Here is a 23,059-nt window from a genome sequence, read left to right as displayed (position 1 = left end):
ATGAATTATGGTGTTCGCGAATGATTCAGATTTCGTCATATTTCTTCCCAGTTTTTAGAAATTAAAGGAATTCTCGACCCTTAAAGTCATCATTACTTTATCAGTGACTCACCCTGTGGTCATAAAAACCTGGAAAAATCATGGAATTTCACAATCACATTTTCCAGGCCAAGAAAAGTTGTGACATTATTAAATTATTCAAAGTTTCGGGAAAGTCGTGAAATTTTTATTGTGTATAATGGAATTGTCACAATAATATTCTGTGGATAACCTTCCAATTATTGTGGCATAATGGTAGCTTTATTTTCTGAAGCTGGCTATGTACGGTACCCCTAATATGGATCAATGCATGATGTTTCGTTTACCGTCATGTACGGTTCTTCATTTTCTCCTCACATTCTGTCTCTCTTCATGTCTGCCAGCTGGAGGACTCGATGCGTGAAGAGAATTTAAATCCGGTATGTTTGAAAAATGCAGCGTAAACGCAGCAAGAAAAAAAAGCATTACGGGTCCTTGAAAAGTCATTTATAAGATTTGAAACTTTGTCCATGAAACTGTGTGGGAACTCTGTACATTAAATTCCTGAAGAAAACAGTTTTTCTTGCATGCCTCCAACAAAGAATCCAAAAACTAAGAAAATTCTTGATGAACTGAAGTCATACTGGTGCAAGTTTAACAACAGCAAAACTACATAAAAAAATCTGTTAATGCAGTATAATCCAAGTCTCATGTATCCAGTCACACCCTCAGTACTTTACAAGCACATGCATTTTTGCTAAGATCTTACTATGTGAAACACTGCATTTTTTAACTCTGCTGCTCTGCTCTGCTCTGCTGGAGTTCACACACACACACACACTTGTGCAGGTGCACTGCTCATCTGTGCATGAGACTGTTAACATGAAGTGTTTAAATTTGTAAGGTTTTAGAAAAAATGCATGTGTTTGGGAATATGGCTGGGTAAATAAGACTTGTATTGCAGTGCAGGAGTTGTGTGTGAAGTTGTAAAGGGATGTTTTGATATAGTTTTGCTGTTGTTAAACACAGTTTGTTATGACTACAATTTTTTAAATAGTTTTCTAAGTTTTAGGATTCTTCGTTCTCTGATAAGGCATGCGAGAAAAAAAGGTTTCCTCATTAATTCAAGGTAACACGGTGAGTAATTAACATAAAAATGATAATTTTGTGGATGAAGTATTCCTTTAAGAGGAGCATCAGGAGGCGGGTGCCTGTGATTTGCCTGCTATTGAGGTGACAGCACAAATCCTTCGAAACATATCAGATAATTTAGGGAATTACATCGCACCAAGAGGAGTTTACATTGAGGACTTTTATGTTAAAGCCTGATTCTGACAGTTTTAATCTAAAAAAAGATTTAAATGTTACACAAAAATTAAAAAACAACATGAAAATAAAATAAATAATTCTGAATAAGGTGTTTGATATTCTCCACCAACATTACACATATCGACAGTGCAGTAGAACAACATAAATGGAAAAAGATGTAAAATTTTCATTTTGGAATATCAGGAAAAGGAGAAAAAGAAGAAATATTTTTGGTGTTAAGTGAAAATATCCTTGGTTGGATAGGGTTAGGTTAGGGAATTTGGTATGATGGCCTCAGTATTTCCAATACCTGGCTTCAGCTCTACCTGTATCATTTGTGTAAATATTGATTTTGGGATCAGCTGAATGTGATGTGTCCCAGCTGACACTCCCACTTCAAGGATGCAGGTTTTATGCTGCCTTCCTGGACCGTAGGAAATATTGAAGAACATATAGAAAACACAACTGAAATGCTCAAGTATGTTTGAAGCAGTAGAAAGACAGTGGTGATAAAGTCAAAAAGCACAGGTGATGCATGTATTATATTGGGCTGATTAGATACATGCAAGCTAATGAACATTTTTCATGCTTCTACAGTCTTTATAAAGTTCTTTTCTTGTCATGTGTACAGCAGTGACAGTGAAGCAATGAAAATCTTAGGCCTCAGGCACCTCCTGACATTGTTCAACACATATCCATAAAAGAAAGAACATCACGCAAGTCTCTAGATAAAAAATTGAGACATGTCTAGAAGGCAGCCTGGTGAAAATACACCAGAGGACTAATATTGTCAACTTCTTATTGTCAGCCCAAGAGAGTTCAAGTCATGCTGAGTAGAAAGGGAGGTCACCCTAAATCCTTGCAACTTTAGCCTGTTGAGGTGGTTTTATTCTGAAATATTTGCGTTTTTAATACTGCATACATATTTCATTTTCTGTATTTTAGTAAAGAGACAACTGAGAAATAGGCTAAAGATGTGTGATCATAATGACATTGCTAAAATAAAGTTTAAGGTGGCTTAAAACTTTTGCCCATACATGAATTACTAATATCGAACCAAACCATTAAAAACGCTAAATTTTGTGGAGGAAAAAAATCCACTTTAATATTTGGCATTTTATTAAATGGTAAACGCAGTTATGAGTTTACCTGCAGGCCTATTTATAATATCCGAGTGTAAAGTGGGCTATTTCCCGAGGGTCCCTGAAGGCAGCACAGAGCGACAGTGAGCCCTGAGCTACATGGACGAGTCATGCTTTGTACTTTATTTTAGTTTTTGGGCGTCATGGCTAAACAGTACGACATATTGTTCAGGTTGCTGATGCTCGGAGACTCGGGGGTCGGGAAGACGTGCATGTTGCGCAGGTTCACGGAGAGTGACTTTGATCCTACACACATTTCCACCATCGGTAAGTCATCCAACAAGTTCCCAGCAAACAGACGCCTGTTTGAGAGCACAGCTGTGGGTCCGTGTGAGCTGCAGGATGAGACGGAAAAATAGCACTGAAAACCTTTTTTTTTTTTCTTACAGAAGAAATGTCGATGCGGCACTTTTAAATTGAATTTCAGAGCAATTAATTACAAATTTTCCCCATTTGTTCAAAGTGATTAAACAAGCCTACAGCTGCTAGGTTTAGTACAAAGTGCCTCAGGTTATAACAGCACTGAAAAACATGTTAGAGCTCAGACAGAAAGCTCCTCTAAAGTACATTTACAATTCTAAAATTACATATTCAAACAGAGATATAAGAAAGATACTAAAGAATGCAGAAGAAGCGGTTAACTCTTTAAAACTTGAGATAATTTGATTTGAAGAGAAGATAATGAACAACATTAGAAACATTGATACAAATATAAGCACAAAAAAAGGAAAAAGTACAAGAAAATTAGCTGGAAAATAGCAAAAAAACAAACAAAGAAATAAATAACAACTTCAAATGTGACCTGGGGGGCCAGCCTGATAAATCAAGTCCCCTAATAGCTTTCATTAGTATATTGTAACCCTCTGTCTAATTATGCACATGCATATGCATACATGTAATTTGTCTTTTTGTTATGTTTTGTTGACCCCATTGTCTAATGCTGCATCAAAGTATTGTCATTTATTGCATTAGTTGTCGCTTATTGAAATATCTTCGGTGAGGTATTTTTATAATCCCATTGAGTTTCTAACCTCCCCGGCACCCTTTTCTTTCTGTATTCTTTTTAACCTGTTTTCTGTTACTATTTTTAATAGTGGGAATGGAAAAATGAAATGGAAGGAAAAAGGGAAGGAAGAAAAGAGGAAAAAGGGAAATGACTTTAAACAAGTGTTTAAAAATGTCAACAATTCTGTAACATAAATTTAAAAATGTATTTATGATAGTTTTCTGGACATTTTCCCCCTGTTTAAAAAAAAAATATTTTACACTTATTTCTTGAAATTTTTGGAAAATTTCTTGTCAAGATGCTCAATGTCTTCTCCCTCATTGTTTCAAAAGAAATCAAACCATTTTGCTTTGGCTTCAAAGGTGAGAGAAATGTGTGTCAACGCAGCACAAGAAAACTGATGTCGATCCAGGTTTCAAACGGTTAACTGTCACAATAACGATGGAGAGGAAGGTCCACGGGATAAAACATAATTTGTTCTGCCCTCATAGTGTTTGATATCCTGTTTTTATTCAGAAAATGACACTTGCAGATAAACTCATTAGTGCCTCATATCACCGCTGCCTCTCTTCCTGACTGTGTGAGCAGCTAATGACTTGGAGGAAAAATGGCTCTAAACAAAAGAAATTATTTCCACATAAGCAAAGAAAAACAGTCATCACATGCTTCTATTGTAGGCTGTGCGGTGTGTTGTGTCTGTAGGAGAAAGTGCTCAAGTGTTGAGTGAATTCAGGGTAAAAGTGAACAGCAAGCCAGAGAGCTGGATCTCAGGAGAGCTTTACATGGGATTAAGCCCAGTTATGTGAGAAAGTGCACGGTACGTAAAATCTCCTCGCTTTTTGATCCCTGATGTTGTGATTATTGGGAGACGGCCTCCCTCTGCAGTAGATCTGCGTCCCAGTTTCTCTCAGCCACAGAGAGCTGTGGGAACAGGAAGGCTCTGACACGCAGGTTGAGCAGACCTGTTGGATGCACGGCTTTGCATATTACATAAACGCGCACGAGTGAAGCAAGGCGGGCACATTCTTCAGTACGCAAGATTGTGTCAGTGACAAGGTGGTAAAAAGGCTTTGTATTCCATTAGAGTCACCACAGTAAACTACATATTAGCAAGACTCAGAGTGCCAATTGCAAAACTGCTTTTTGTTTTTTTAAATGGGGAAAACAGATAAGACAAAGGCTTAGTTGCTGTATATTGTGGCATAAAAATGATAACTCTGTCTTGGCTGAAACCACAGCCTCCCACCTCACCTCAGTGGTAAGACATGCGAATCAAAGTGTACTCAATTTAGAAAACAACAGCAAAACTCCATATAAAGATAGTGATCTTTTTAAATCTATGGGCTCTTGTAACTACGTATTTTAGATTACCAAAGTGATAAAGTGCTGTGCTGATTAAATTGTGAATTTGGTCAAAAGTGATTTCTTTATATATATTGATATTTTATTGCATTGGTTTATTTTTTTGAGACACTTTTCTATGTGGATGCACATGTTGCCATGATTTCTGAGTTTTATGCGTGTTTGCCAAACTGTGAAAATTTTTCTCTTTCTATTTCCTAACACAGTAGCAATGTATAATTTAAATTTAAATAGATATATTGTTTAAAAAAAAAAGGAAAATGCAACATAAATTAGCCTAGTTATTTCTGTATTAGTTAATATAAGATTTTTTTTTTTTTTAAAAGGGCGGTGTCTCATATTTGGCCTGAGATATGGTTCAAATTTAAATGTAATTTAATTAATGCTATGATTTTACTAGGATATACAAAAGGCACATTTTTTTTTCTTTTTTTGTGGCAGGAAGCTCTTGTGATGAAAAAAAAAATTATGGGACCAAGTTTAGGCCTCTAATTTATTTATTTTTATAACATTTGACTCAAAGAACTAAGCATTAATTTTTCTTCAAATCCCTGGAGATCTTAATTTAACATTGCTTACATGTTACAAACTCATCTGTCCATCTGGAAAAACAATTTCCTTTTTTAAATTCTTATTATTTTTAGGTGATGCAGGTATGAAACAAGTGAAGGACATTACAAAGGCAATGTTATGTAGGAGAAAAGACAGGTGTAAAAAGAAAAATTGACAGGCAAAAGGCACATTTTCTTATTGGCTAGATGCTTCACATTCACATCAGACTCAATCCTTTCACATTAGACATCTGTCACAGCCAGGCTCTTAGACTGTGACAAAAAAGGGAACAAACCTGTAAACTAACAAAGTGATTTATTAACTAAAAAATGAAACTGACACAGATAGTAAGAATCTGTAGAGTCACTGGTGTCGGGGGAGGATGAGTGAAAATGTGCTGTCTTGGTGTTGTGCTGTTAAAATCAAGGAAAAAGGAAACACAGCAAAGAGGTATGGTGACGAGGTCTGCTCGCTAAGGACCGTCTGCTGCTCTGGCTTACATGAAGCACTTCAAACAGAAACTCTGTCAGCCTGTGGCGTCAGTCACTATTCTGGTGTCAGTAGACAAACTCCTCACCGGACCAACAAAGTGCTGGCTCTTCATAGCAGAACTTGAAAGGGGAATAAAAGATCAGGTGTACAGTAGTCCACAGTGTACAGACGTGGAGCTGTAACAGTTTGCCAGCTGGTCGATGGGTCGATTGACAGAACGGATCCACACTGTCACTTTGACATTCTCACAGGGACACTTGAATAGAAGTGCCGTCATTATTGTTATATTAACATGCTTTGTCTATTATGACACGCATGCAGAAAAAGGCCCATAAATGTTTGAGGTGTAATGTTACATTGAACCGGTTTGATGTATTGATTTAACAATCCAGTATCATTGGAAACGTCAATTCATATCGTCATCTTTAAGATATTTAGATATCTTTAAGATATGCCTTCATTTTGAAATTCCCATGGCACTTATGTGTCACCACTTTCACTCAAAGCACCCCTCTTTTCTAAAATATTCAAACAGTGCATGCAGCTTAGCATCAGGCAGATAATCAGCCAAGAAAATGACCACAATGATATCTATCAGGCAGGCCTTTAATTAGATCGATTGAAATTGTGTCGTGGCAGACTTTGGGATATCAGCAACTACCTTATTATCGTCCAAAGAATCAGTATAATATTGTATCCAGATGAAATTAGTGCTTTAGACCTAATAAAGACCCTAATAAATTCACCACTTGAGTTTATATTTTAACCAAAAAATGCCAAACGTTACATTTGTTGCAGCTTCTCTACTCTGAGGCTTTTCTTATGTGATAGTAGCTGTAAATCTCTGGGTTTCGGACAAAATAAGCAATTTGACAACGCATTTTTGGACACAAAAAGGACTAACTAAGTAAATGGAGCTGATTGGATCACATTTCACTGGAGTTGTACCTTGTATAACTCCATGTGCCAAATGATTCATTGATATGGTACATTGTGTATTTACTGTTGTCAAAAATAAATATTTAAAATTGTTTCAAAAGGCTTTTTTTTTAGAGTCATAACTATTGGTCCTACTTTCCTGCCTTTCTGTCAGACAGTTAGTTGACACACTTAGCTGCGGCAACTCCATAGCCCCGCCTCCTCTCACTCACTCACAGTTTTGTTGTTTTTTTCTTTTCACTTTATTGCATTTTAAATGTGTGACAATCTCATTGACTTTTGCACATGTGCACTATTGCAAGAAGAATGCTGTCTTCATTGTTTTTGTGGTGTTGGAAATAAGACAAGTATAGTAAATAGTATCAAATATTGATATTTTTCAAGATATTGTTTGGAATTTCATGACAAAACTATTTAGGACAGTTTAAGAAAACAGTGCTACAGTATATACATTTAAAGGATCTGATATATATACTGTAATATGTAGCTAGGGCTGGGCAATATATTGATATTATATTGATGTTGTGACTAATATCACCTTTGATTTTGGATATCATGATATTGTATGTGTTGGTTTTTCCTGGTTTTAAAAGTTGCAGTAGTAGAAGTGATGTCATTTTCTGAACTCATCAGACTGTTGTAGCTTTTCTATTATTTACCTTTACTCATTATATCCACATTACTGATGATTATTTATCAAAAATCTATATTTTGCGAAAGTATCAAAGTCAACCCCACAATATTGTTGCAATATTGACATTGAGTTATTTGGTCAAAAATATCCAGATATTTGATTTTCTAGATATTGCCCAGTCCTATATGCAGCATGTGAGATGGAAGTGAATAAAAACCTGAATTGATTTGTAATTCGTTCCTGTTGTTTACAGTCAATGTTATTCTGTCACATTTCTTAACTCTCTCGTCCTGTTACCCAGCAGGAAAAAAAACACACACGGCTGTAGTTCACATCAGCTTCAACCCCCTTGTGGCAACACAATGATTTAAAAGCTGGCACTATACAGTGCCTGAGCTGTGATTCATTTGGGATCGTAGCGTCTCTGAGCAACACTCATTAAGTGCTCGCAAACACAAAACAGCCCATGTAAAAACCCACAAAGCCATATTTTTCACCAATTTGTCACAGCTGCTTAAGTGATTCCAGTTTGACCTTGTGAAGGTGTTTACAGTTGCGACAAACCTGGCTTCTGTTTAGTGCTTTTAACTCTGCTTCTCTGTGAAATAAAATGTAATATTCCTTTTTTTTTTGGTAGGAGTTGATTTCAAGATGAAAACACTAGAACTAGATGGAATCAGGGTGCGAGTCCAAATATGGTGAGTTATGCACGATTGTACTGCATTTTCAGTATACTGATGATGATCATATTGTGTGATCTCCTTGTGCTGATGTGTGTTTCGTCCTCTGTGCAGGGACACAGCCGGTCAAGAACGCTATCAGACCATCACCAAGCAGTACTACAGGCGTGCTCAGGTGATCCCTTTGTATGAGCAAATCACCTTCACGGGTTACTGTAGTTTTCATTCTTTAATCTGTCTTTGTGGATTCTTGTCCAGGGTATCATCTTTGTGTATGACATCACAAGCGAGCCGTCCTTTCAGCACCTGGTGAAGTGGGCCAGTGATGTGGATGAAGTAAGCACTCTCATTTCACTCCCCTGCCCTTCACAGCGACCCAGTATTTGTACTTTCCATCAGTGCTCTGCTGATGCTCGCTGCATATCCAGTGGCTTACTATGAGTGACACGATGATGAAGTCCTTTATCTCGGAGCTGTCTGTCTTTTTGTTGGTGTTGTTTTGCAGTATGCCCCAGGCAAGGTGCAGAGGATTTTGGTAGGAAACAAGTCTGATGACGAGCTCAGGAGGCAGGTGACAAGGGACCAAGGAAGCAAGGTTTGATTCAGTCTTATTTTATAGGTTTTATTTTGCAGGTAACTTACATAATAAATGATCATGTACAGGATGTGGTATATGTACACAGGGTGTCTGCACATCCATAAAAAAGTCTTACATTCAATTTCATAATAAAAACGGGCCTTAAAAGTTAATAAATATGCTAAAAATTGGACTTGTGAGTTCACCAAAAGGTTTTCATCGAATTTTATTTATGCATCTATTAATTTCTTTTTGTCAAAATAAGTCAAGGACTTGTGTACAAGTGTCGACTTTTCTTATGTTATAAATCTTTAACCTTTCCACAGAACCTGATACTGTCTTTTAACTCGTTACTTGCACTCAGCTGTTGGGAGATCAGTCTTGGTCTCGAGAACACTTTTTGAAGGTCTCAGTCTCGTCTCAGACTAATTGACTGATGTCTCAAAAAGTCATAAATTTGGCTGTACATTTTGTAGGCATTAAATATAAGTAGCTTTTGTTTCCACTGTGACCAGGATTAAATGGTAAGCAGAGGAAGGAAACCCTCCACCCCCACCCCCTTCAGTTAAGGACAGTTTTCTATAAAATAAGAGCACTTCTCTCAATGAGCTCTCAATGAAAAACTATCTGCACTTTAGAACTTATTCTATTTATTGCTATGTGTGAGTTCTACGTACCTTTTAGTTGCCCCTCAAGGACAAATACAATGATTTGGAAATTAATTTGAAAAATAAAAGCTGAATTAATGTACCTTTTATGACAACTTTCTTAGCTTACACAGTGTGGATTTGCTCAGAATTCCTTTTTTTATTTAGAATTTTCTAAAGTGACCCAGCACATCAGCTAATTTGTATTTTATTTAAGTGAAAATTGATCATCCAGTTAATAACATCCATTTTCCTAAACCATGTGCTCATTTACCTGTGCATAAACCTGACTAAAGCTATGAAACACCTTTGTTGCACTTATCTTGTAGTTAGCAGAATCCTATGGGATGGAGTTCTTTGAGACCAGTGCTTCCACCAGCAGTAACATCACTGAGGTAAGAAACAGGATGCGTCTCTGAGCAAAGTGTCTCGTTAAAATGTGTACAAATACTGCAGAGAACTCCCTGCTACATTCTCAGTTGTTATCTTTAAGTATTTCTTTTTTTCACTTCCTCCTTCCTTCAGTCCTTCACTCGGGTGACAGAACTGGTGCTACAGGCTCACAAGAGAGACGTGGACAATTTGCTGGGATCTCTGGATGATTATCTCGAACAGGCTGGTTTGGAGGAAGAAAAGGGCAGTGAAGGCACCAACAACAACAACGCACACAAGAGCTGCGCATGTTAAAAAGACGGCCACCATCACAGAACCACGGCTCACACTGTAGCAAAAGACATTTCTTCCCCACAGGGACTCGACTCAGCACCTCTTTGAATTCATCATAGATACTATGACCTGTTGTTCAGGAGGGTACTTCATTTGATTCACTTTTTTGTAGTTTGGTGAAGAGGTAAGTGCAGTTAGCAGCAACAACCAGCAGAGGGCCTGTGCTGTTGCATGACCACTGACACCTGTAGCCAGTCAAGAGTACAGTGCATGAAAGCAGCTCTGTGTTTTTTCTGCAAAGCTATCAGTGCACACACTCTCTTCATTGTCCCTGGTGAAATGCACTTTCCATCAAAAAAGTAACGTGTGGATCCATGTCCAAGAAATCATTTTATGAAGTTGCAAACAGTAGATATGCTACAACACGATAGCCAGAGAACAGAGTTGAATTATTTACACTTCGAAACTCAAACCAAGCAGGGTTGGATTCTTTTACACAATGGGCGTATTTCCTCGAGGGAGACAGTGTTGTGCCATGTTTAATGACCGTCTTAAATGTAGAGCATGTTTGTTTACCATCCTGAACGTTTATATACAGTTTGTTTTATGAATGTGACTGGCAGTCCTTACTGTATGTTACGCACTTAAGCAGTGTTACTGCTGCTTAAAATAATGTTTTCAGGGTCTGCTGAGGTGCCACAGATATGTCATTTTAATGTAATGTTTGAAACTCAAGGATGCTGCAAAGAATCAAGCAACATATAAGTTAATAAATTTAATTTGCCATATTTAAAACAAAAAATATTCGGGTATCTGGGCTTTGCTGAGTCACTAAATTTGGACTGAGAGTGAAGTTAGGTGTCAGTTAGGTCCATGTAGGGTTCAGATAGTAGGTTCATTTATTTTTCATCACCAGCTGTGAAAGACAGGTGATCACACGCTTAAATTTTTGATGACTGAGAAAACTGATACATTTCGTAGAGATACCATGAGGCAGAACATAAGCCATAATACATGGCATTTCCCCATTTTTTCTTTGGACATAGAATGTGAATACATACTCATTATAATATTTGATTATTAAAAGAATCACAATAATTAACAGCACGTTTGGGTTCAAAGAAATTCAAAATATGTACACATTTTTCAAAGCTTTTCCACAATAGAATAACACACATGATAGTAAACCATGCAAAAACTACTCATGTACTTGTGTGGTTTTACAATTAATTCTATCGATTCATCTGAAACGAAGAGTGTTGTATGTCAGGTGTGGATCAGTTTCTTGCAGAGCCATTCGACACCCATGAAAGGCAGTGAGTCAGGTGACCGAGCAGTTGGATACAGTCACACGTTGAGATCCCGTCCGCCTCCAGTGAGGAAGCACAGAAGTCGAGATGACGTTCATCGCCAAGACCTTCTACGACCTGAGAGCCACCACGCTGGAAGGGGACTCGGTTGATTTCAATGTGTATCGGGGACGAGTGGTCCTGATAGAGAATGTGGCCTCGCTCTGAGGCACCACCACCCGGGACTTCAGCGAGCTCAACCAGCTTCAGAGCAAGTACCCACATCGGTTGGTGGTCCTGGGTTTTCCCTGTAACCAGTTTGGATACCAGGTCAGTTGACCCCTCAATATCTAGTCTTGATATAGGTCTGAAATCTTATTAAATTACTCAATATACCGATGATGCTTTATTATTCATTTCAGTTGTTAATACAAAACTTCACCCAATCCTGTGTTTTCTGTGGATGTAAAATGCATTTTATGCTTCACTGGAATTCTGTTTAAAGCCTATTTAAGTCCATTTTTCTATGAGTTTATACAGGATCTAGATTTTTTTTTGTTTCTTCTTTTTTCTTGATACATTATATTTCTTTCATTCATTCATTTCACCTCCAAAATATGCCGATATAAGCCCACATTTTTTTCTCCATCTAATAGCACAGAATATTAAGTATCTCAAGGTCAAATTAACATTATTATGCCTACATTTATCACCCACTGGCAGATTGAGGCATAAAATACAATGCTTTTCAAAATGTACATATTCACTGGGTAAAACTACTCCTTAACCTTGGATTACATGTAAATAAAAAAAAATTCTGTAACATTTTAAAACCAAACTGTGAAATCCATCTTACTTTAACAGGCTTTGATGATGTTCTCCCAAAGACAAAAAATAGTCTCAACCAAGGCAAATTTGACCTATTTCAGCTATTGCATAATTAAAGCGTCATCTTATTGACTAGCATATTGGCAAAAATGTTCATTTTGGACCAATGCCGATATTCAATTTCAAAGCCTTTCTCTGCCAATACTAATGACATGCCACATTTACCGTTTACCATTATCAAGCATCTCTATTGTAAAATAATTTAAAAGACCATTATGATTGCATAGTGTAAAAACTGTAGCTGGTACTTTATCTTTGACTCTGCAATTATATTTTAAGTATCTGTCTGACACTCCTATAGAGAGTGAATTTGTTTGTTACAGTATAATCAGCCTAATTCCTGTTATTACCAAGCAAACCACGACACTTGCTGTGGAGTATTAAATATCTGGACGACATGAAAACAAACACTTGTGTTTTGCAGGAGAACTGCAGAAATGGAGAGATCTTGAATTCCCTGCAGCACGTGCGACCAGGCGGCGGCTTTCAGCCCAGCTTTACCATCTTTGAGAAGTGTGAAGTCAACGGGACGAACACACATCCGGTCTTTGCTTACCTTAAAGACAAGCTCCCCTATCCCGATGACGACCCCATCTCCCTCATGCAGGATCCTAAATTTCTGGTTTGGAGTCCCGTCAGCAGGACCGATGTCTCGTGGAACTTTGAGAAATTCCTCATTGGACCAGAGGGAGAGCCCTTTAAAAGATACAGCAAAAAGTTCCCCACTATTGACATAGAGCCTGATATTCAAAGACTTTTAAGATTAACCAAGACCTAAGAATAGCCTCCACCTCTTAATGACTTCTCATCCATCACAGTCAAAGCTGATATGCTGTCCTCCACACTTTGAAGCCTTATTAAATGAGGGTGATATTCTGAAAGCTGAGGGAATATTATCTGAGGTCATATAAGTGCTTAGGAGTAGTGGAGGAATGAATTAAATATATGTCAAAAGAATTTTAAAGTACAAAAATGGGCATGCTTTATAGAAATGATCACTTGAAAAGCCAAGTATATTCTTCTGTGTCTTCTTGTCATATCTCAGTCTGGCCAGCAGATGGTGCTACAGATTTGATCATACAGATAGATAACTTCTGTCATGCTTGCAGGAATTAACATTCTGCTCACATACACTCCCAAAATGTTTGCACTGGAATAAAACCCTAAAAACCCATACACACTCTTAGTGGTGTATCTTCTTTCAGATGGATGATATAGCCAGTGAGGCACCTGCTTTAGAGATGTGTGCCTCGGTTGACAAGAATAGATATTGTCATGTCTGAAAGGACTCTGTGTAGGCATAGTAATGAGGCGTGAGATCCAGTGAAAAAGATGTGAAATTATGATGCATGTTGTCATTGCACATTAAAAAGCTCACAGGCAATTCCTCTGCATTATGCATCCTCTAGCTTGCTGATTCATTCTTTATTTGTTGAGCTCTTCGTTTTCCACCAATTCACTGGATTTCCAAGTCAGATTTGCTGACACCAGTGGCCTGTACAACTGCAGGAATGCTTTACCACCACAGTGACGCTTGAAGACAAGTCCTAAATAATGCATTTACAAGAGCATTGACCTTGTCACCATGTAATGAGCTCTTATCCAGCTTTAATTTTCTATGCACTGTGTTCATTGTTTGCAAGGTCTGCAGATTAGCAGTAGATTTTCTGCACATCCGCTCACATCCACATCAGCCGATGATGTCAGAGCCACAGGCTACACAGGCCAGGCAGGGCTCTAATGTCTTTGGCAGGTTGCTGTGGGGACAGCGGTGAAACACTCAGTCACCTGACAGGATTTTATTTCCGTTTGTAGATAGCCTGACTCACTGTCTTTGCATATCACATTTGAATATTTGTGTTGTCGTGATACATGAAGTCATTTGATTAATATGTTTCCCACAGGCCTCCTGGTCTGTGGCTGACAGGCAGGTGAGTAATGTTGCCTATTAGAAGCAGCAAATATTGGAGGAGGAATACCCGGGGCCTCTCCTCCACCCTCTGCACTGCTCCCCCGCACACCCAGCTTGCAGAAAAATATCACCAAAGATAGTTTATGTCTGAGCGATGAATCACTCAATTAAATTCTCAAAAAAATAAATAAAACCTCATCACATATTCACTTCAATTTCAAAAACTTAATTTATCCCAGAGGATCATTTTCATAAGGCAGGCGTTCTAAAAAAGAAAAATATAACAGGACATATGAGGACAATACATGGATGAAAAGTGGTGACCTCGTTCTCCATAATACTTTTGATTTGCATGTATTTTGGTCCAAATAACCCTGTGTGTAGGTGCAGCAAAATCTTCTGACTAATAGCACACATTTCTATACCATAGGCACTGTATGACATTGTTAAAGTTTAAATTAAGAGGAAATGCTTTGAATGTTATCTCAATTTTTCCAACTTTAATTAGCAAGATATTTGCAGCAGTAAGTCAAAGGTGTCTAGTTTCCCATTAGCAACAGGTCAGTGGGTTTTGCGCCACATTTCATCATTGTCAGTGGAAAAGTAAAATTTAAAGGGACAATTCATCCCAAAATTAAAAAAATAAATAAAATGAAAAAAATAAATCTATCCTACCTGTAGCACTATTTATCAGTCTAGATTGTTTTGGTGTGAGCTCCCTAGTGTTGGAGATATTGGCTCTAAAGATACCTGCCTCCTCTCCAATATAATTGAACTAGGTTGCAAACGGTTTGTGGTTCTCAAAGTTGAAAAAAATAAAAATAAAAAATGAAAAACTCAAGATAATCAAAATAATCCACACACCTTGTTGTGAGCAGTTTCATGTAGGAACTCTCTTCTTCATACTGAACTACACCCACCAACGGTGTCACCGCGGAGATGGATGCATGCATATCCCTGACTGAGCTGTAACTTAAGCTTGCTCAGTGAATCTAGCATTAGATGTGCACTTCCTTCTGCATGGTGATATGGTTCATTTGTGTAGTTCAGTAGAAAGAAAATAGTTCCCACATGCGACTACTCAAGCGTGCATCTACTGCTAGCTCACCTAGCACCACTGAGCTAACTAACGTTACAGGTCAGCCAAGAAGGATGCCATTAATGTTTAGCACAAGGCTCTCTTTTATGAGTAGATGCACTCTTCCTTTGGAACAGTGATAGGTTTGGTGGGTGTAGATGCAGAAAGAAAATAGTTCCTACACAAAAATGCTCACCATAAGGTCTGTGGATTATCTTAAGTAACTGGGTCATGATTACAGAAAAGAGACATTGCTGTCGAGTTTTTCAAATGTATTTTTTTTCGGCATTTTGAGCCAAAACTTAGTGCCATCTAGTTCCATTATATTTGATTGAAGGCAGCATCTCTCCGGCCGATATCTCCAACACTTGACAACTCACACAAGAACAACCAAGATTAATAAATAGTACTACAGGTAAATGGTAAAAATATACATGCATGCATGCATTAAATTTGGGGTTGAACTGTTCCTTTCAGCAAAATAATTCAGCATGTGAACTATTCAAATGTTTACCAAACTTAAATATAATAAGCCAGAAAATGAATAAAAGGTGTGTGACTGGACCTACAGAGAAAAAGGTGCAAATAAAAGTTTAAACCAGTAACCTAAAAACTGGGAGGGAAGCTATTAGCCTGCAGAGTTTACAACCTTTGTTTTCAGGGCAGAGTGAGAGGTCTGCATTTCCCCTCCTTTCCGTCGACCCACTACAGGTGAGCACTGTTGCCACGGAAACGTTTGCTTTCCCAAGAAGCCTTCTCGCGAGACTCCGGGGCAAAGAGAGAGACTGAGAGAGAGAGAGAGAGAGAGAGGGAGAGGAGGGGGAAGGCTGCCTGAATGATCTCATCCCTCCAGCAGCTGCATAGCGCAGCGAGGCAAACCCGTAACTTTCTATCAAACTTCCAAGTTGCCTTCGGGAGGACGACACCGGCGCATTTTCTGCCTGAACCGGAGTGGACACGTTCCCCGAGAAGGTAAGGAGGAGCGCTGCGCAGTTTGTGTGTCGGACTTAAACAGAGGGACCTTGTTACGAGTTGAAACAAAAGGAGGAAAACCCGCTTCGTATTGTATGACATCCGAAAGCTCGAGGCGGAGAGGAGGAAAGGTGAGTCGGGAACGTGGTGCTGCTCATGTGCGGGGTGTTGTTCACGGTACACACATCTGTCGACTGTCTGTGGACAAAGCTCATCTTTGTGCTGTGTGAAGGTGCATTGTGGAGCCAGTGCGCAATCAGTGCCACTGTGTTTTTAACTAATAGGGCTGGTGGCAGACGAAGTGGACTCGGTAAGAAACGTTTCAACCCGACTATCACTGGAGCTGTCAACATATACATCCTCGGCGTCGCTACATATGTCAAGGGCATTGTTCTCTGCACTGCTTTGGGGAGACGATTTACAGGTGGTAGCCCTGTCGTGCACACTAGGTTACACCACTACATGCGACATGTGTCTCCTTGTGTAACTGTCACCACCCGAAAAGCTGTATTTTTTTCAGCATGGTTGCCACACGAGGAGTGGTTTCAGTTCAGGCAGGTGATTTCCTCGTGCCACATCTGCGTGGCTCTGAGTGCTGATATGTTTACAGTCTTGTTGGACTGATAATGCCAAGATGATTGTATGGGAGTTTGGTAGATTTCAATCAATATGTTTAAATGTTTTAAATTCTGTCTACCCCATGGCATTTTGATCAGTTAATACCCAAACAAAAACCATCATTTTGCTGATTTATTTCATACATAGCCTATTGTGCAGAATACATATACCAAACCTGCTTTTTGTGGTATATAGTCGGGTGGGAATCACCAGAGCCCCCCATACAATATTATCACTATACTTAGGTCACCATACAGTACTACTGCAATTTAAATGTTTGGTAGTCTGCTAAGTGTTGTGACAACATAGGCTATATTGTGACACTTGGAAACTTATTGCCCCTTTTCACCTGCAAATCAAACCTTTGAAACCTGGGGGTACATCACTTTTCTTGTGCTGCTTTGAGACACCTTTAACAAGAATTTCAACAACCAATCTGAGTAGATTGGTGCAATTTCTTTCAAAAACATGGAAAAAGGCAATGAGCAACTTTTTCTATGAACTGCAAGAAATCACATGATTTAGACATTTTACAAAAAAAAAGAAAGGGGACAATAGGGAAAAAGAAAAATGCTAATAAATAAATAAATAAAAATCTCCATATTAAAAATAGATACCAAAAAGAATTAAAAAATATATAGCTACACATCATAATTTAAAATTATGTTACAGAATTAATATATTCAAGCACTTTTTCAGATCTTTTATTTTTTTATTATTATTGTTTTTATTTCTTCTACTTATTTTTATGCATTTATTTATTTTCCTAATTTTCTTGTACTGTATACTAATTTCTTGCTAATTTTTGGGTAATTTCTTCTCTTTTTATGCGCAATGCCTCCTGCCTGTTTTGAAAGAAATTAAGCCAATTTGCTCAAGTTTCAAAACTTTTTATTACAGCACATAGTATCTCTTGGACTGAGAAAGTTATTTGTTTTTATTAGTCTAGTAGGCTACCAAAAGTCAAATTTGTACTTGCAACATTAATACATTATATACAAAAATATCAATACTTGCGGTTCATGTATTTATGCAATATTGCCACACAATATATCGCGATAGTATACCGATTTTTTCCGTCACCCCTAGCACATAGTGACTTTTTGGAATTGATAGAGGACACAGACCACAGATTAGGAAAGATTTGTTAATGCGGGGCAACAAGGCAAACAGAGGTTTGTTTAAATAGCAACCAGCGGGAAACTGTGCCAAACTTTCAAAGTGCAAACATGCAACACTGGGTCCTTAATGAGCGTATTCACAAAATATCAGCAGTAACAATCCAGTTACAGCTATGCAGGTGCAACATTGGGTTCCACTCTGACTTGAGCTTCTTCTGTAGCTTGTTGGAGTTGGCTAACTTGGCACGAGTCGGGTGAAAAAAAAGGAAGCTTTGGAGTTTAGGATTTGGCAGGGATCAAGGATTTTTGGCATTCTTGATAGGCTTAGCTGACCTGTGGTGGGCATGACTGATCACACACTGCACTGCAATTTTTTTTTACTAGTAAGTCTGATCTCAGCTTTGTCCCGTCTAAATCGTGGCTATTATTCACACCGGACTGCATCTTGCTTTCTCTGATGGGATTTCTTCTAGAGAATTAATCTAACTCAAATGCAGCAGCTTTATATCACTGTAAGGGGGAAGTGTTCATGCTCTCTTTTAATCTGCCACAAAGGGCCAAAAAGTCTGTGTTTAATGCTACTGACAAAAAAAAACTTTCAAGGTTAAGATAAAACATGACTGAATGTGTGCCTTTAAATATCTCATCTAGGGGGACTAGTTTGCAGCCATAGAAGCATGAGGCCTAGAGCTGCAATGTTCGATCAATTAGTTGTCAGTTTTTAAATGAATCGCCAACTAATTTGATGACTGAGTAATTGAGTTGAGTATATATATATAATCTAAAAAAGGTAAAAACTCTCTAATTCCAGCTTTTTAAATATGTGTATTTTCTAGTTTCTGCGTTCCTCTATGACAGCAAAATGAATATCTTTGAATTGTGGACCAAACAAGACATTTAGGGACCTCATCTTGGGCTTTAGAAAACACTAATTGACATTTTCATCATTTTCTGAATTTCTAAATTCCAAACAACTAATTGATTAATTGAGAAAATAATCAACGGATTAATCAAGATTGAAAATGGTCACGTTGCAGCCCTAAGACGACCTGTGTGATATATTTTCATCTAAATGCAAACTCTAATCATGATTGTTCCTTGAGAAAAAAGAAGCCATTGCTTCTCACATTTCTTATCAGCAGAAATATTCCTCCCCCTGGTTTACGACTGAAGGACGGTGTTTCTATTTTCTCTTTTTTGCATCATACTTCTCACACAACAATCACAATTGTTGTTGTGCTTCATTTGTCGTAGAGTCTTTCAAACGTGTACGGAGGGAAGCTTCCTGTTGCTAAGTTGAGCTTATGTTTCTTTTGTCTCTTGTGCATCGGCTCGAAGGGAATAGCTCGAGCAAAGATAAAAGACAACAACAAGAGGAGCATTGTGCTGCTTTATAATTTGCCATTTCGGAATGTGTGGGTGGCAATTATGCTAAGTGGCCATCATGAAATGCTTAAATTAACTGTTTACATTTTATAAGGAATAATGAGATTATTGTTATGATTAATTCTCAGGTTTAAAGTGCATTTATTCTTTAGTGGTTTGATGATCATAGAGTAGGTTCTTGACTGCACTCTTTTCACAGTGATGTGCTGTGTCCTGGGTTACCCTCAGAAAGTTTTGAAGGTCCAGTGTGTCAGATTTAGGTGGATATAATAGCAGAAATGGAATATAATAAATAAGCATATTTTTTTTTGTGTATAATCACCTGAAAATAAGAATCGTTGTGTTTTTGTACCTTTTAAAATGAGCTGTTTATGTCTGTGTAGTCTGACATATGGCACCACACATGTTTCTACAGTAGCCCAGAACGGACAAACCAAAAACTGGCTCTAGATAACAAGTTTGTGTTCAGCGTTTTCACGTCGTCCACCATAGTAAGCAACCCTTCTGCGACAAGCCGAACAGCATTGGAAAAACATGTATAATGTAAAAACTGCTTTATTCAGTATTTTCACCGGTTTAAATCACCTGGTCTATATGTTTCAAAGAGACCTCTGCGGATAATTTGTCCCTCAGTAAAAACCTTCAGGATTTTAAGTTAACAGAGAATAAAGGTGAGCTCACACTAGATGTTGCGATGAGCCAAACCACATGGGAGAAACACTGATGTGTAACTTGAAACTGCTTTATTTGATGTTTTTTATTGGTTCCAATCACCTGGTCTGTCATTTTAAGAGGAAGACACCTCTGCTGTAAAAGTCCCTGAACAGTAACGCTATAGGAATCCTAACCAGGGGAGCATGCTTGAAACAAAAGTTTCAGCAGGTTGCAATCTGCAGTCCTCAAGGCTAGATGCCACTAAATTCTGCATACTGCTCCTTTTTACAGTTGCATAATTTTTTAACTTCTTGACCTCATCTTTTGGAAACAAGCAGTAACAACTGACTGGCTGCTACCCCTGTCACCTCTAGCTGCCTGTTACTGATGACAGACTCGGCGTCAAACTAAACAGACCTTCAGATGTGACCCTGGATGATCTGGTACACCAACGCTGCCAGTGTCAGCTGCAAGGCCAGTGTCTTCATGCTTGTTTATTCTATCAGAGACACAAAGTGAGTCATGAGTTTTGACACAGCGTTCAGTAATAGCTTGAAATACATCAAGGAAAAAAAGGGAAGCACCATCAGTTTTAACATGAGTGATGCGTCTGGCCGATATTAGTCAGCCCATACTCAGAAGTCAAATGACTTGATGGTAATATGGCCTCCAGCAGTTTTTCTGTGTGAGTGTCTTTTTGCTGGTAACTGAGGGGGGTTGATGAGTTTGATTATAATGAGGTGTGACTAGTGGTCCGCGTTTCCTGCTTGCTAAACTGTTGGAATGCTCTGTCTTTGTCTGGATCGGACGGTCCACTGTATACCAGCCAATAGAGGAAAGCAGAGGGCTCGGAAGCTACAATAGTGATGATGTAATCCCTTTTCAGTGCACCGTCACACAGTAAATGCGTGCAGACAAAGGAAAATTCCCCTCCTGTTCACCCCACCTGCCTCAAAGTTTGGGGAATTTTTACCTCGCAAAAAAAAAGCATGGCAGTTTGGACACTGTAATCATCTGTGCTGGAGATTGTGTGGGGCTTGCAGATGCTCTGAGTTCAGTAGTTGGACAACTGGTGTAGTCGAGGTTATACACAGGTTTTCGGGTATACCCATCTCTTTTTCTGGCCATTTATAGTATACCCACCTATGAGCCAAAAAGCCATTGGAATATATAGGAGAGTATACTCACCTCCTCCTTGGTAATCTACCTAGTTGTAAACATGGGCGGATTATGAGACAATAGGCTCCTGGGGATATGCAAAGGGCCCCACCTCTCCTACATAGGAGCAAGACACACAGAGTTTGTGGTGGTGGGACAATAGCTGGTGTTGCTTTAATAAGGCTTTTCCCAGCTGAACGCTTAGTTAGGCGGGACATGCAGCTTAGGTGGAAAAGTGTCATAGTTCACTTTATTTTACATAATATTACAGTGGTGATCACATTTATTTTTCACTCAAGGCATTCCTGAACACAGAGTTTACTTGACCCTGGGAAAGTGTTAATCCTATAGACTGTATATAAAGATGGACAACATGACAGTTCAACCCGAAGTGTAACTTTTCGCTCTCAATTGCCCCCTAGTGTCTGTCTGCAGTATAGGTCACAAAGCCCACCCCTCCATGTTAGTGAATGGGATATAGGCCAAACTAAAAACTCAAAGTACTTGCGAAATAAATGTTTTCAAAATATTGTTTCTGTTACCGAAGGTAGTTCTCATCACACTGATGTTTGTTCATGTGATTCTTTTAATGATAACTTCATTTTTAATTAGTTATTTAATTCTACAAAAAGGGGATTTTCCGCCATTATTGATAGCTGTGACAGCCAATCCATGTCCTCGCCTTTAATGGGGTTGCTTGCGACTGGTCGGACGGGTGTTTTGACGGGAACTCCCCCACCTCAGATATCGCTACTGCGTAGAATTCACCTCTCACTGACATGACCAGATTACCAGATGACTACGCCCGTATCCTGGATATTTTAGCCTCACTAGCAGGGGCGTCGTCTATCATTATATACAGTCTATGGTGAATGTCGACAAGAAAAAATTCTTTAAAGGACACAAAATGCTACCACGTGTCAATATAGAGATAACGTGCAAACCTTTTTCCCTGATCGACCAATCGATTGGTTGAAGAGTAGATAGAATTTCAGTAATGCTAGATTTTCTTTGGCTGATTTCAGCCCTATGGTACACCCACCTCACCACTGAGAGGGACAGGTGCAAAGCGTTGCTTTTGGAAAATGATCGTAACCTTACCTATCTACAGTTAGGTCTCTATTTGGTGGTCTGTTCCTCATATGCTCATGAACTACAGCAACCTCTCTGTGACTGGTTGTGTCATGCTGCTTCCAACTCTCAACCCCAAACCAAAACCCACAGTCATGCAGAGATCAGACACTGTGTAATTCCCCTTTTCTGCTCCCATCAAACCTCATACATGCCGAAAATAGTACGGCATAGCTTAGAGATCGGAAGATGGAGAAGAAAAAAGTGGTTGTTTGTTTGACAAACAACCACTTAAAAAAAAAAAAAAAAAAAAAAGTGAGAGAAGAAAAAAAAAAAAACATTCCCGTAATGAAATCTGGAATTCTGACGATGATGATGTGCCGCCGCAGGCTATCTCCGCTGCCGCACAGCGATGACGTGCTCGGTATTGTCTCGACATGTCTGCCAGTTGCTACACTGTTTCTGTGCTTGGCCTGCACACACTCTCTGGAACGGCTTACAGAGCTCTGCTCAGAGAAGAATCAAAACATCAAGCAGAGTTACAGGCCCATGCCCCATGCAGAGCCTGCGTGGGCAGCGGTGGAAAAATAATTCCACATACAAAAAAAACCCAAAAAACAAAACAGAGAGGTTTTTTGCTGTTGTCCCTCCTGTGGACAGAAATCTGAGAAGCAGGCAGGAATGCGTGAGGGCTTGGTCATGGCTGAGCTCAAAACAGATCTCAATGCAGAGACAGGTCTGTTCAGCTTGTCCTCATTCCTGTGCATGCTTACAACTGTTTTCCTTACTTTCAGCAGCCACTTTTACCTTGGGCTGCTGTGAAGTAAAACAGGAATGCTGGCATAATAGCACACCGTGTGAAGTTTTTTCCTGGAAAACACAATTGTCT

At 38.8% G+C, this 23,059-nt stretch overlaps 3 protein-coding genes across 5 annotated transcripts in view; all 3 read left to right on the top strand.

Annotated features, from left to right (window-relative positions):
• Nucleotides 1–2,505: 2,505 nt before the first annotated feature.
• Nucleotides 2,506–10,825, top strand: LOC121953926 (ras-related protein Rab-15-like). The gene is made up of 7 exons (XM_042501208.2): nt 2,506–2,735; nt 8,091–8,151; nt 8,248–8,308; nt 8,392–8,469; nt 8,639–8,728; nt 9,687–9,752; nt 9,883–10,825. Exons 1-7 carry the CDS (start codon nt 2,612–2,614, stop codon nt 10,042–10,044), a joined length of 642 nt encoding a protein of 213 aa, XP_042357142.2. The 5' UTR covers nt 2,506–2,611; the 3' UTR covers nt 10,045–10,825.
• Nucleotides 10,826–10,979: 154 nt separating this feature from the next.
• On the top strand, nt 10,980–13,376 carry gpx2 (glutathione peroxidase 2). The gene is made up of 2 exons (XM_042501209.2): nt 10,980–11,642; nt 12,625–13,376. Exons 1-2 carry the CDS (start codon nt 11,421–11,423, stop codon nt 12,976–12,978), a joined length of 576 nt encoding a protein of 191 aa, XP_042357143.1. The 5' UTR covers nt 10,980–11,420; the 3' UTR covers nt 12,979–13,376.
• Nucleotides 13,377–15,982: 2,606 nt separating this feature from the next.
• LOC121953307 (signal-induced proliferation-associated 1-like protein 1) overlaps nt 15,983–23,059 on the top strand; it is a 52,278-nt gene continuing 45,201 nt past the window's right edge. For 2 of the 3 annotated variants that reach the window (XM_088087336.1, XM_042500313.2), the window contains exon 1: nt 15,983–16,162. The gene's annotated coding sequence lies outside the window, so the exon portion shown is untranslated. Of the gene's footprint in view, nt 16,294–23,059 lie in introns of all 3 variants that reach the window. The other variant, XM_042500314.2, reaches the window with a different exon arrangement.

This window comes from Plectropomus leopardus, chromosome 14 (assembly GCF_026936395.1).
Source record: "Plectropomus leopardus strain MGB_pleo_1.0 chromosome 14, ASM2693639v1, whole genome shotgun sequence".
NCBI lineage: Eukaryota > Metazoa > Chordata > Actinopteri > Perciformes > Serranidae > Plectropomus > Plectropomus leopardus.
The sequence above is the reverse complement of the archived record's forward strand: the minus strand, read 5'-3'. Positions and strand labels throughout refer to the sequence as shown.